This window comes from Pholis gunnellus, assembly GCF_910591455.1.
Source record: "Pholis gunnellus genome assembly, chromosome: 15".
Taxonomy (NCBI): domain Eukaryota; kingdom Metazoa; phylum Chordata; class Actinopteri; order Perciformes; family Pholidae; genus Pholis; species Pholis gunnellus.
The window spans coordinates 2,695,523-2,709,253 of NC_136542.1; the positions used below are offsets into that span (position 1 = coordinate 2,695,523).

At 42.2% G+C, this 13,731-nt stretch overlaps 1 protein-coding gene across 5 annotated transcripts in view; it reads right to left on the reverse strand.

Annotated features, from left to right (window-relative positions):
• Nucleotides 1-3,138: 3,138 nt before the first annotated feature.
• The window catches only part of fgfr3 (fibroblast growth factor receptor 3), a 69,331-nt gene continuing 58,738 nt past the window's right edge, over nt 3,139-13,731 (reverse strand). For all 5 annotated transcript variants that reach the window (XM_079175023.1, XM_079175022.1, XM_079175024.1 and 2 more), the window contains exons 14-18: nt 13,554-13,676; nt 13,071-13,141; nt 9,712-9,849; nt 8,788-8,893; nt 3,139-8,269 (exon numbers count right to left, since the gene is read on the reverse strand). In XM_079175023.1, the coding sequence (XP_079031149.1) occupies nt 8,105-8,269; nt 8,788-8,893; nt 9,712-9,849; nt 13,071-13,141; nt 13,554-13,676 (603 nt within the window). In that variant the 3' untranslated portion in view covers nt 3,139-8,104. The remainder of the gene's footprint in view (nt 8,270-8,787; nt 8,894-9,711; nt 9,850-13,070; nt 13,142-13,553; nt 13,677-13,731) is intronic.

Here is a 13,731-nt window from a genome sequence, read left to right on the forward strand (position 1 = left end):
TACAGCCGGAGCACATTGACCAGACAACAGAATCTAAATCTGATAAAGTATATTCTCACTTTCTTGAGAGGTACAAAGTCACATTTTGGCCGGAGGTCGGCTTGCTATAAGTCGTCATTTAGTTGTATTTCTCATTATTGTACATTTGAAAAGTGTTGCATTGTTTGCATTAGAATGAGTTTTAAAAAACAGATCTATTCCGTCTATATGATTTCCGTCTGTGTCGTCATCACTTTATCGCAATCAATTTATCGCGAGAGTACAGCCACACCTCCTCCTCCTCCTCCTCCTCCTCCTCTGGTCGGCCGGGTGAGAGATGGTTTAAAGGTCGCGCAGGAGTCTAAAGAGGGAGAGCGGGTTTGGTGACCGGCGGCCAATGGTGGCAGAGAGAGAGAGGGGAGTGGGGAGGAAGAATGGGGGGGTGGGGGGGTGGAGAGAGAGGAGGAGGGAGCAATGGAAAGCGTCCACCAGCGCAAACACCTCTGAAACAGAAACATCCATTTAGCAGCGAAAACAAGCCCCCCTCACAAGACCTCCGTGAATGGGCCACTTCAGCCGGCCGAGGAAGTTCCAACGAGGGGCAGGATGTTCCCCTCAGGACGCACTTGAGACGGGCTGAGGGCCAAAAGCCCCGAATACATAGACCCCTCTCTCTCCCTCTGTCACTGTCCAGCTTTGCCCTCCCACCCGGCCCGAGCGGCTTCAGTAATCCCCCCCCCCCCCCCACATGCTGCCTGCCAGCCTGCTCCTTCCCCCTCCAACCAGTCGTTTACTGAGCTGCAGCCAGCGAGGCGGCGAGGGAGGGCGTGGAACTGTACTCAGCAAACAAAGACAGAGGGGGCGAAGACTTTCCGTGATTAAGGAGCAGTTAAGACGCTATGAGAGGCTAATTTGTTCACTGTGTGACAGAATCAACAGGAACTGGGTGCAGAAATCGGTTCTGGACGCATTTTAAAGGAGAATAGCGTTTAGATTTACAGCTTGTTTACTGATATCTACGTCCAGTTCACTTTTTCCTCACTGAATCCTTCATGCATGCCATTATGTAATTACATTTATTTATCACAATTTAAATATACATATTCAATATTATCTTGAAATGAATTGGTATAAAACAAGGATATCAGATTCTCAGAATATTATTGAAAGAAATCTGTTATTGTGTTTTAATGAGCTTTATAGCTGAAGAGCTGAAGTGCACATGCTCTCAGTTAAGAGCAGAAATCAGAAACAGAAATCTCTCTCTATAAATCTGGTTTCAACTAATCTCTTGACTGAATAGTTTGGAATTTGGAAATGCAATTATTAATTTGTTCCGCCTGGAGTTTGATAAAAATACTAAGAAAAAAACCTTCATTCAACCCTCTTCACATGAAGACTGAATTAAAAGGAAGTCACTTGGCAAATATCGATCGTCCAGCTAGTTGCCTGGCAGCTTCACGGTGACTTCAAGAACCTCAGCCAACCGTGTCTCCTAAAGAATTACGTTCCCACAACTGTGTCCTCTATACGCTCATCAATGTTGTTCCGCATTATAGTCGCAGTTTTAATTAAACAGAATTATGTTGTAAATTGAAACAAAACACTACAAAACATCTTGGTTATGTTAAGGCTACAAAACTTCTGGTTTGGCTTAAAATAAGTATGTTTGTTATGTTATGTGAGTTGAGGATGTAAAATAAGTCACACAGTGGTGATCTGGGTGAAAGTCCTGTGTTTGTTTCACCAAACATCCACCCTGAAGTTCTGCAGACTTTGATTAGAAACGCATTTGTGATACGCCGAAAACAAAAGTAATAAGTTTCCCTTGAAACGTATTTGACAACGAGGTTTAATTTGTTGAGAACATTTTGAGGAGCCCAGGCTGACCCAGCCGGGGTTCAAGCAGTTACAGGTTTAAACTGCAACTCACGGTCTTTATCCAGGAAATAAAGCTGGCTCAGGTGTCATCAAGGGCCTTAATGTGGCTTAGGGTTATAATCCCCCTCTATATATGACCACTTGAATCACACTTAGGTCATGTGATGACACCTCAGTCAACTGGAGACAGTGGAATGCAGTTGAAAGTTCTCAAAGCTAGTAAGAGGACCTTTCTTAGGGACGACGATGCTGGTCGGTCTGATGGTAGAGAGATCAGTCCAACATCTCAACAACTACTGGATGGAGTGCCACTAAACTGTGTAAAGACATTCATGGTGCCCAGAGGATGAATTCTACCAACATTAGAAATCCCTTAACTTTTTAAGTTTACGACTAAATACCTGCAAAACTAACGACATTCCCGTGAGCCTCAACTGTACTTTGTGTTTAGTGCCGATATGCGAATGTTAGCATGCTAGCATGCTTAAATGTGCTACATTTGATATTGTGAGCAGGGGGATTGCCTCCCCATGGCTCTCAACATGGCGATGGCTTAGCAGGAGGCTCGCATTCCAATGGTGCGAACAGCTTTACCAGCGCTAATCGTGCGGCTAAAGTGCTGACAGAGCTAACAGTGTTAACCTGGGGGAGAACTAGAGAGCGGGCGCTACGCTTCCATGGCTTGTAATCGGCATATGAGAACCGTGCAAGTTCACTCACTTCACTTCATTCGCTCTCAAAAGACACAGAGCAGCCGGCCCGGCTATGTAAATAAAGCACAGCTCGGAAAACAACACACAAAGAGGGAGAGTGAAGACATTAGTCCTCTTTATCTTTACATAGCAAATAGTCACATTTAGTGGCTTTAACTAAGATTGACAACACGGTTGACATTAAACCTGCTTAGCATTAAGAAGTTAGCATTTAGCTCAAAGCACTGCTGTGCCTATACAGCCTCACAGGACCACCAGCATCGCTCTGGACTCTTAGTTGTGTTACTATGTGTGACATCCGTGTCCAACGTTTGTTTGTATTCAGTTTCACCCACAGTTAGTTTGTATAGAAGGAAAAAAAGCCTCGAATGCGCTCACACAATGCTTCAGACAAAACAAACCGAGACACTCCGCAAACAAACTCACCGTCGTGTGTACTCTGTGGTTTTTGGGTTTCATCTCACAAACACAAACTTCAAAACTCGTGATTTGTTCAACATGTTGGACTTGTTTTTTGTTTTTCATTTCAGTACATGTTCTCAGTGACAGACACAGCAACGACAGCCAACGCTATTATAACATGTTTATTGAAAACCTTTTTTTGACAGCGTAGTTTGTCAGGCACACAGAGAGAGAGAGAGAGAGAGAGAGAGAGAGAGAGAGAGAGAGAGAGAGAGAGAGAGAGAGAGAGAGAGAGAGAGAGAGACAGAGAGAGACAGAGAGAGAGAGAGAGAGAGAGAGAGACAGAGACAGAGACAGAGACAGAGACAGAGACAGAGAGAGAGAGAGAGAGAGAGAGAGAGAGAGAGTTGTGAAATAGTTGTTTTTCCCCCAGTGGGAGATGTTCGCCCAGAGGGGTTGTTGTGGTGGAATGTTACAGAGGATTCATCATGATCAAAACAGGTACAATGCAACAAACAAGCTATGAATTACAAATAAAAATAATAAATCACATAATGCCAAATGGTTAGTTCCACCTTTCTATGTTAGGAACATGAATACAGAGAGAGGAAAAATAAATTATGTGGGATTGGAAAATAAAATAAATCAAAGGGACAAATATGTTGTCTTGTTGTTGTTGTAAAGAAAAACCTGATGTGGAATGCAAAATGAAACGGAAAGAAAATACTGTATATGAAAATGTCCTCTCTGTGATTCTTATAAAATAGCTCACACAGCTACATTAAACTCTACTCATGTACATCAGCAACGTAAAAGCACATTTCAAACTATAAATTAATCTGGACTAACATTGTCGGGGTTAGAACTGCATGATAACATGAAGATGGGATGAAAAAAGCCTGTGTGAAAGCTAACCATTCCAACCTGGAACATAAAATAAAACAAACAAGAACGTGAGAAATATGTATAGTTTTGATGTCGCTGGAAGGGAAGGCGTGTATCCCCCCCCCCCCACCAGTCCCATCTTCAATCCTGATTTTCTTTTTGTTTCAGAAAAGAGAATAAATAAGTCAGTCAGAGACGACAGGTGGCTGAAGGCTGATGTGTGACTGTACATACAGTAAGAGTCCCTCCCGGCTGAGGCCGGGCTGTTTATTCATTCAATAGCTGAGAAAACATGTTCCCTCTCAAAAGCGTTTGTTGTTTTTCACATCTGTTGAGCGGCGCACATCTGTCTCTTGTTTGATGACATTTTGCTGATACAAATACAGTTGAATATGAAATTAGGGTTCAGTTTCCCCAAGGATTCTAGATCAAGACTATTAAGGGAGATTTATGTTTTCAATAAAGCTTATGAAGCTTTTTATTGTTTGATCTTCAAATTTTGGCAAATTGGCACAGTTGAAAGTATCCAGAATAATCAATGGATGTACTGAACACTGTCTTGGTTTTACTGCGATACTGAAAGAAACTAAAATCCTGGTGATTTTTAAGCAAGTTCTGGAGGTCTCCTGTGCCAAAAACCTACTTTAGATTATACTGTCTTTCCTTCATTTTGTAAACATAACATTTGTAAAATATAAATTGCAGTTTGACTTCAGAACACCCGTTGGGTTATCTAAGAATACACGTCAGGAAGCTAAAAAAACAGGAAACTTTGTCTTAGCTCGAGAAAAGTTGATATTTTGGAGGAACATTATTTTGATGCGACAGCAATGAAATGTATCAGCAAATTGACAGATCGGTCTAATACTTAAAAACCTGAAGGAAAGTCAATCAATTCAGCTCTTTTTTTTGCCTTTCTTTCCAGCTTTTTCTGCCATAAAAAACACAGACGTTAAAAACAACATTTACTCTTAAAAAGTGAGACAGAGGCCGTCAGAATCAGAGTGAAGCGTATCGACCAGGATGCAGAAAAAAAAAGGCCGGGGAGGGCATCCCGATAAAAATAATAGGAAAGGATAATTAAACCAGGAGCGAATCAGCATCTAGTAAAATGACTCTACATCATCATCATCATCATCATGATGTTCTGGCTCTTTAATGAAAAACAACACTGAAAAGCAGATAGTTGTGAATAACAATACTCTCACCATAGGGAAAGCTTTTACCCAGCATGGAAGAATAAATAAAACAAAACAGCGTTTCATTAGATCCATCCGACCGTTACACAAGTGCCTCTTTGTCCGTCTTGTTCACTCAAGAAAAAAAAAAAAAAGGGTTTTTTACTGACAAAGCCTGCTGCTAGCGAGAACTGCTTCTTTTATCAAATTTTATTTTGTTGCAATTATACATTCAAAAACGTGATCAAAATGAATCAATTAATCTCCTTTTAGTTCGCTAAATATTTCCAGGCACTTCATAAGATTCGTGGGCCAAAAACTGCAAAACTGTACGTAAAACCGAAATACCAATAACTTGGTGTAACCGTTCACTTTACAAAGGCCTTGTTTCTGTGCATAAACTGATGGAAAAGTAAATAATTTAGTGCTAAAAAACACACAAAAATCTCCCAGTGTATCAATAGAATTAAATACAATGTTCACTCTTTTAAGTACTTTAAATATTGGGGGTGGGGATTTCATGAAGAACTGAATAAATGATTTAAAAGCAGTTCACACACTGGAATAAGGCCATTGCACTGTAAAGTGTTACCACCGCTTCCATCCAGCAGCGAGTCAGTCGTGTTTCTGAACCTTTTAATTCCGCTTTCCCTTTTTGTGACTTTGCTAAAAACAGACTCTGTATCAATTTCTGTAAAACCTTTTCGCTTTTTTTTTTTTTCGGGGGTCAAGCTGGAGAGACGACTGCATGAAAGAAAGGCGAGATATCCATTTGGCAAAATCCCACGATCCTTCCCCGCACGTGTAACCTCCGCCCGCCTACATTCGCAGGTTCAGAGATCTGGAGAACTCGGTGAAACAGACTTTAAGACTAATTTGGCACTTTTTCTTTAGCAAACTAAGCTAAGGATCCACCACAGACTTCAGAGTCTCCTTTAACAAACCGATATATATATACTGTATATACTTTCTGTATTGTTTTGCTGTGTGACTTGTAAGTCGCAGCATGCCTTCATTTCAGTATTAATACTATAGAGCAGCGATAAAATCTCAAGTGTCTGGGCAGGTTTTTCAGTAACACTCAAGCGCAAAAGGACATAACAGCTTTACACTTCTGCCTTCAAGCTGGTGCTTTTTTATCCGAGTGTCTTGCTCAAGGGCACTTTGACACTGCACGCAGCTTGTTGGCATCGACCCTGTGACCTTTCAGTTACAATATAAGAGTTCGAAGCCTTCAGAGCAAATATCCACCTCTAAATGCTTCAACACTGTTTAAACAAATCACGGTTCTTTTTGTGTGTTTTTAATGTATTCTTAAATATTAACGGTACATGTCAGAATTTTGTGACCTTCTTTCTCGCCTTTAGAACTCTGACATTGAAGAATTATGCACGATTGTTAGAGAGGAGCGGTTTCTTTACTTGACTTAAAAACCCCAAAATGCATTGCAGTTTTAGTTCAATTTCTTTTTTCCATTTGTCTACTTGAATGTTTTCACATTTTTCTGAATGCTGCAAGTTTAAGCATCTTCCTTAATAACTTCTGAAAAGCATTTTGGGAAATGTAGTTGTGTGCAGACTGAACAGTGAAACCATATAATTAGGATTATTTCCTTGAACAGGCTGCTGAGGTTCTCTGAAGGCTCTTAATGATTCACAGCTAGTTGATGTTCAATATGTCTTGAAGTACTTCCGTCGCACTAAAAGGCCTCTCTGTACATATCTCGAAGCGCTGCTATTTCTTGCCCAGCAAGAGTTAATCGTTGCTTTGATATTGCAAACGTCAACTTTTCGAAACCAGAATTTGAACTCGCCGGAAACATCCGGCTTCCCTTCGGCGGGAGCCTTCAGCTCGACGAGTCCTCGAACCGCACTCGCTCTCAAAGATCACCTTCGCTTCCGTCATACGTTACAGAAAAAAAAAAGATGGATCTGTGAAAAACAACGTCGCAGTTCTGCTGTAAAATAAGTTACGAAAAAAAGTTGAAATAAAAATCTTTGCGTACAGTACTAAAATCCTAAACTAGACCTTTCGAACTTAAGAACCACATGTTAACTCTATAAATATCTTTACAAATATACATGTTAATTATTCAAATAAATCTTTTCTGTATCACTTTAAATGATTAAATGTTTTACACTTTCATGACAGTGTCTTCTAGATTGCAATGCTTCCATCCTAAAACAATTTTTTGTCTTTTAAGTACATGGCTGTGAACAGCAATATGATACATATTTGCATTTATATATTTACAATAAATCATTTTCTAGATACATAATAAAAACATTCTGAACCGTGTACTAATTACTGAATGGCCCTGAAACTTCGCCTCACACTTGATGAGGAAATTTGTTCCATGATTATCAAAAAACGTGTTTTTTTTTTCGGGATGCTAAAACGTGACGATGGCGTACAAACGCATCTGAACGCTCTCGTAATCCTCTCTGTCGTTTGAGCGTCTTCTGTAAGAGAAATGTTACTGAGTGTCTTCGGAAGAACGAGTCCCGTCATCGAGTTGATTCTGGCTTTGCTGGTATCTTGTCAACGGATCCTCTCGCGATCTAAGGGCTCCGTGCAGACGAGAGGATGAAAATCTGAGGTCCTGGACCTCCAACCAGTCACTGACCGACGCCCTTCATTCCCTCCTCTCGTCTCCTTTTTTTTTTTTTTCAGTCTCAGGACGTTTTTCATCCCAGTAGGCACGGAATGGTTTCACCCCAAAGATTGTCCGTAACAAAAAGACTGGCCCGAGTACAAAAATATAATTTCATTTCTGAAAAGAAGAACACGAACATGGTTCAACGGCAAAAAATAATCCTTCAATGTTTCAAGAGTCTCTTGGGGAGGAGGAGGAGGAGGAGGAGGAGGAAGAAAACCCAGTCGAAGAGGATTTCGACTGAGAGTTTAAGACGAATTGAAGAGCTGAAGCACTGTGGAAGTATTGCATGCTGAGTTTTCATTTCCATATCTTGAGGAGTCACTGAGAGGTGTTTTATAAATCGCAGACTGTGAGGGGAGGTTTAAGTCCAACCCTCCTCCCCCCTCCTCCTCCCCCCAGCTCAGGTTTTATGTCCTAATCACCCCGTTACTGGGAAGCTGTTTGGGAAGACAGGGCTCCTCGGGCAGCGGGTCGTGGGCGAACACCGAGTCGTCCCCTGAGGAGCAGGTGCTGTTGGAGTCCTGACAGGTGGGCGAGTACTGCTCGAAGGGCACCGCCAGGTCCAGGTACTCCTGTCAGAGGAGGGGTCAAAGGTTAGACTCCGGTGTCACAGTCAAATTCCTTCTGCGGTAAATAAGTGAAGAGTTATATAGTTTTACTGTGTTATCACTTATATTTGTTATGCTTATATGTTTGTAAGTTCAACAGAAGATGTTTAAAAGAGACTTTATGATTGTATTTTTTTCTTTCTTGCATGATTTGCAATTATTGTTTCATGTGTTTATGGTGAAGGTTATAAATAGATCTGTACATTATCTTCCATTATCATCTTTGATTTTAAATTCTAAATTGACTTAAATTCCACTTGTGATTGAACTCCACTCATTTATTCTGTTTCACTGAGAACTATGTGCCATCACAGAGGATAAAGTCGCTGTAACGGCTGTTTCCCAGCACATTTAAATGTGCTTTCTAGTTAGGCGAGTGGGCTTTATGAAGTGAAAAGTTACAGCGGTCCAAGGTGAAAGTGAAGGTAACGTCTTTGTGTTTCCATGTTATGAGTGAGCGGCAGCTGTGCGGGGAGACTTACGTCGGTGGAGGTCATTGATAAAACCCGGTCGTGATCTTCTACCAGCTGTCTGAAGGTCGGTCTTTGTGACGGCACGGCGTGCCAGCACTCCCTCATGATCATGTACCTGAAACGCCCACATCAAGGTTTAGTTTCTCTGCATCTCGTCCACTCAAATGAAATATAAATACAAGTACTCTCAGATCTTAGATGGACTGTTTCCAGCGATTCGTGCTGGTCTACTTCATCTGCAGCTGGATGGTGATGCTCTGTAATTAAAGTTAAAGTTAAAGTAAGAGCTCATCATTTTTGGTTTTCGCCAGTTTTTCTTTTGCAGAGTTTCCAGCTGCAAGAAGACGCCGTTCACCACAGTTGACAGTAATGGAGGACAACCACAGGAAGGAGCAGCGAACCCCAATAAGTTGCTGACCTTGCACGATGAGGATCAATGGATCCCTCGAAAGTAATTGAAAAAGTGCAATGAACGGCTAAACTAAAGCCTTTAAATCTTGTATTGAAATATGTGTTATTGATCTTTTTTAAAACCAGATTGCATGCATACATTTAGCTTCAAGTTGTTACTTGTAAATCGAATGCAACTGAATATGAATACAGAATTATATGAAGACCCTTTATATCTTTGGGAATGTGGAGGTTTTTGCAACCGGTTACTATGTGCAACTTTCAATTTGAGAGAAAGTTAATCAAATTAATGATGAAATTTCAACACTATGTCACATCCTTGTAGTCGATCAACCGGGTCTGACTGCCAACTCGTCAAATTGTGCCGCTTGATCAGCATCTGACGGATGTATCAGCGCTTCAAGCGTCGGTTTGTGACGCACCAGGCTATCGTGTCTTTCCTTCCAATGCCTTTAGGTCAGTAACGGCCTCCTGCTAAAATTATATTATATAAGTATAAGTATAATTCAGAGAGACACCTACAGTTCATGGGTGCAGTTGGCAGGTTTGTCCATCCGATGTCCCTCCTTCAGCAGCTTAAAGAGTTCTTCTACTGGGATTCCCGGATACGGCGAGCCTCCCAGTGTGAAGATCTCCCACAACAACACCCCATAGGACCACCTGGACACACACACACACACACACACACACACACACAATGAATACAGATTAGAGGTTAAACAGCACTCATGGCCTGAAGCAGTCAAGAGGTTTGTGTTCCCCGGATAAAACCGATGAATCTGTTTGAGGAAATATTGATCTTTAATAATGTTTACTGCACTTAATGTAAAAATCTATTTGACATTCTTATTGTCTGGGACAGTCAGTCAATAATCAACAACCTCAAGCCAGAAAGGAGACAAGTTCCTACGGAAGAAACACACTAAATCCTTAAAAAAATGGGTCACAAATATATCGTTTTATTTTAAAAAAAAGTCCATTATTTCCCTTAAAAAGCCGGTCACTGTAGTTTTAAGCAAACGTTACTCAAACAAGATCAAATAGCACCTGTTGGGGATTATTTTCAGCGGCGGATTGATACATATTTGGTGTCGTAGTGAGTATTTGTGGCAGCAGGTCGGTGTGTGTGTCAAAAGAACTACAGTGTGTGTGTTCATGGTAATGAAGGAACATGTCAGCCAGTGCATCAGTGAGGCTCATTGATGTGCTTTTAATAGTTTTTGGAAAACAATGGAGCTCAACGGCACAAAGGAGAGAGATGGAAATAAAGCAGCTGGAAGTATATCAGCAGCATATTAGCATTGTTTTGTATTTTGCTCGTGTATCATCAGTTTAATAAAAACATCAATGTCAGCGTCCTTTGAAGCTGCAGCCAGTATGAGCTGCAGCCCGATGTTTCTGCTTTTTGAGTCTCCGATGTGAAACTTTTAATAAAGAACCACTCAAAAATGTCATGTGATCCATTTTTGAGGACCTCGGTTTGGTCGCGCCAGCTCTGAAGGATTAAGCACCAAAACGTGAGAGTTGTTTTGATGACTCAGTTTAAATAGCGAACTGAAAATGCTGCAACAACGTCTACAAGCACCGACCTAAAGTGAGCACCGACTATGAACAGATAGACGTATTATACTACATCTACAGCTACAGTCCAGCTGCTGCCTTCTGCACAAACTGTTGCATGTCTAACTTGAGTCATCTTCTCTTTTCTTTCTGTCTTGAGGCAGAAGCTCCAGAGAACCGCTGCATTGCTCCTCCATGAGTGCCGATACGATGCTGGTGTTTGTGGGCTGAAGCTGACAATAGATGTTCACGTATCGTGAATCTTTTTCATTTGCAGGATAAATAAAGTTTTATCTCATAGAATCTTTTATTCATTCATCATCCTTAAATTTGACCACAATCTTTCCAGAAACAATCCTCCAAAGTCTTCAGTATTTATTACTACCAAGATGTGAAAGCTGCATCTGGAACAACATGAAAGACAAAAACTCTCCTCTACAACCTTCTGCACACTCTGAGATCAAAGCACTCAGACGTACCTGGATCTTTTGGCATTTAAGTCACTAGAATACACAGTTTCTCATTCATGTTTTTAGAAAGTGAAGAATATCACGATCAGTGTTGGGGAGTAACTGTAACATTATTACTTTTCCCGGTGTAAGGGATTACGGTCATTATTTTGCATTTATTAATCCAAGTAACGCTGTGTTACTGCATAACCAGAATTTGTGGCAGGTAAGCTCATATTACGATGATGTGATAACCAGTAATAACATGGTAATAAAACATAACTGATCGCTTTTGATAGCAGGTAATAAGTAAAGTAATATCAGGAGTAATAATTAAAACGTGTTACACTGCCAGAGTAAATTGCCCAACACTGATAACGTTATATATTGATGTTGCAATGTACAATTACATTTGCTGTTATTGATTCGAATATTATTTCTGTGAATATTTCAGTGCCAAACGCTTTTGTCTCAAGCCAGCAAATCCACTTTCACCGTTTCTAGCAGGTCAGCGTGTCGCCCTGCAGGTGCAGCGAGGTTTGCTCTCTGCAGCTTTTATAGACTGACACCTCGGAAGCCGCTCAAAATGAAATCTCTGATATCGGCAGAAAAAACCCTCACAGGCTGGAGAACTAAAAGACATATCGGCACTAAATAAACCTTTCTAAATGTATTTGTAGAAACTGTCACTTGGAAATGTGATGCAAATGTCTTAAAGGCACACGCTGCTTCTCTGCGCAAAAAAATATGTGAATATGTAAACATCCAACAAAAATGTCTCCCTGAGCGTTCTCACAGCCAGTTTGTGCCTTTAGAGCTGAACATGTTTGGAAAGCTGCGTGAGCCAGTCGTGCCGTGAGGTTTCCTCATATTCTCTCCTTTTTTTCTTGCCGTTTGCGACAGATTTGATTTAGCGTGCTCTAATCGTCTCCCGTCTGTTTCAGCGTAACGCGTTTCAGTAAAAACCATCACAGGTCAGGAGTCAGAGTCCCCCCGAGGTGTGTGAGAGTAAACTGGCTGCAGAGCGACTACTGTATAAAGGGAGGAGGAGGAGGAGGAGGAGGAGGAGGAGGAGGAGGAGGTTTGGCGGGAGGATCGGCTCTGTAATCCAGACCTGCTGAAATAACAGAGCGCGGCTGATTCTCCTCTCGGCTTGTTCCCAGTCTGGTGTAATTACACGGCGAGCCCGTGTTGACAGGGGCCCGTGTTTGGCTTGGATGGCAGTGCTGGGGACACAGCGTCTGGCTGTGGGTGGTGGTGGGGGGGAGTGAAAGGAGCAGTTTAGAGGGGGGGGGGGGGGGTTAAACTACCACAACACAGATTGACTTTGTGACCTCCCCTCCTAAACTCGCCTTTCTTCTCCTGAACGCAGCCAACTCAGGAGCAATCACAGGTCGCAAAAGGTGCGTTTGTCCACGGCGCCCCTTTGAATTTAGAAAAAAAACACCTTGTGATGAATCCACTGAGCCTCTTATCGCCTCCTGTTCTGCGGCGAAGTGGATTTACGCTTATAAAACGCTTATCTCCTGTTCTTGGATTCGCGCTGACCAAACAGCAGGTTGTGGAAGCTCTGTTGTGTTTCCGTCTCTCTCTGATGTCACATTTGGGAAGATTAAAAGAACAAATGCGGCGAGGAATGCGGAGCCACCGATACACAAGAAGCTCAGGATTACCGAGTGAGCGCGAGGTGACAGCGAGCGGGAGATATTTGGAAGGGGAACGCTATGATTCCATATTCACACGCACTGGCTCTGCGTTTGACGCTAACGCGCTCAGTCACGACATTTCAACACCCGGATTCCTGCCGGTGTGCGGACGGCTCCACATGAGCGGGCAGTTGGCATGCGACGCGTTGGTTTGTGCAATACTCACACGTCGCTCTGGTGCGTGTAGACCCGGTCGAACAGAGCCTCCGGAGCCATCCATTTTACGGGCAGACGACCCTGCAACAACAAGAGGCACAGCAGAACCGCTGCGGTCAGCAGAACCATTCTGTACCGAGCAGACAGAAAAACATGGACCCGAACACACAGTCTGCTCCCAACAAGGCCGTACTCACACCTTGAGCTGTGGCTGTCTCCTCATAAGTATCTTCGATCCAAACTCAACAAATAAGACTCGCAAAAAATGTATAAAAGATTCGTGAATGTCATCTCATCTGCTTCTGTTCTTCTCACTATAAAATAAAGTATTCTAACACAGAACTAGATTTTGCCGGCTGGAAGAATCTTTAGCTGTAGAATATCGAACGCTGGGCAAAGTGGCCCGGCTCTCACAATACCGTCTCTTTATAAAAGTTAAGGCCTGAAGTGATTAGTCCAATACTTTATTTCTGACAGAGGGGACGGGACTCACGTTCGTGGTCTTTTTGTAGTAGTCTATATTGTGCACATCTCTGGCGAGACCGAAGTCGGCGATCTTCATAACGTTGTCCTCTGTCACAAGGACGTTTCTGGCTGCCAAGTCTCTGTGGATACACTGAGGGAAGAAGCACAAAGGCATCAAGCACACGTCGACACAACAAATTGCACAC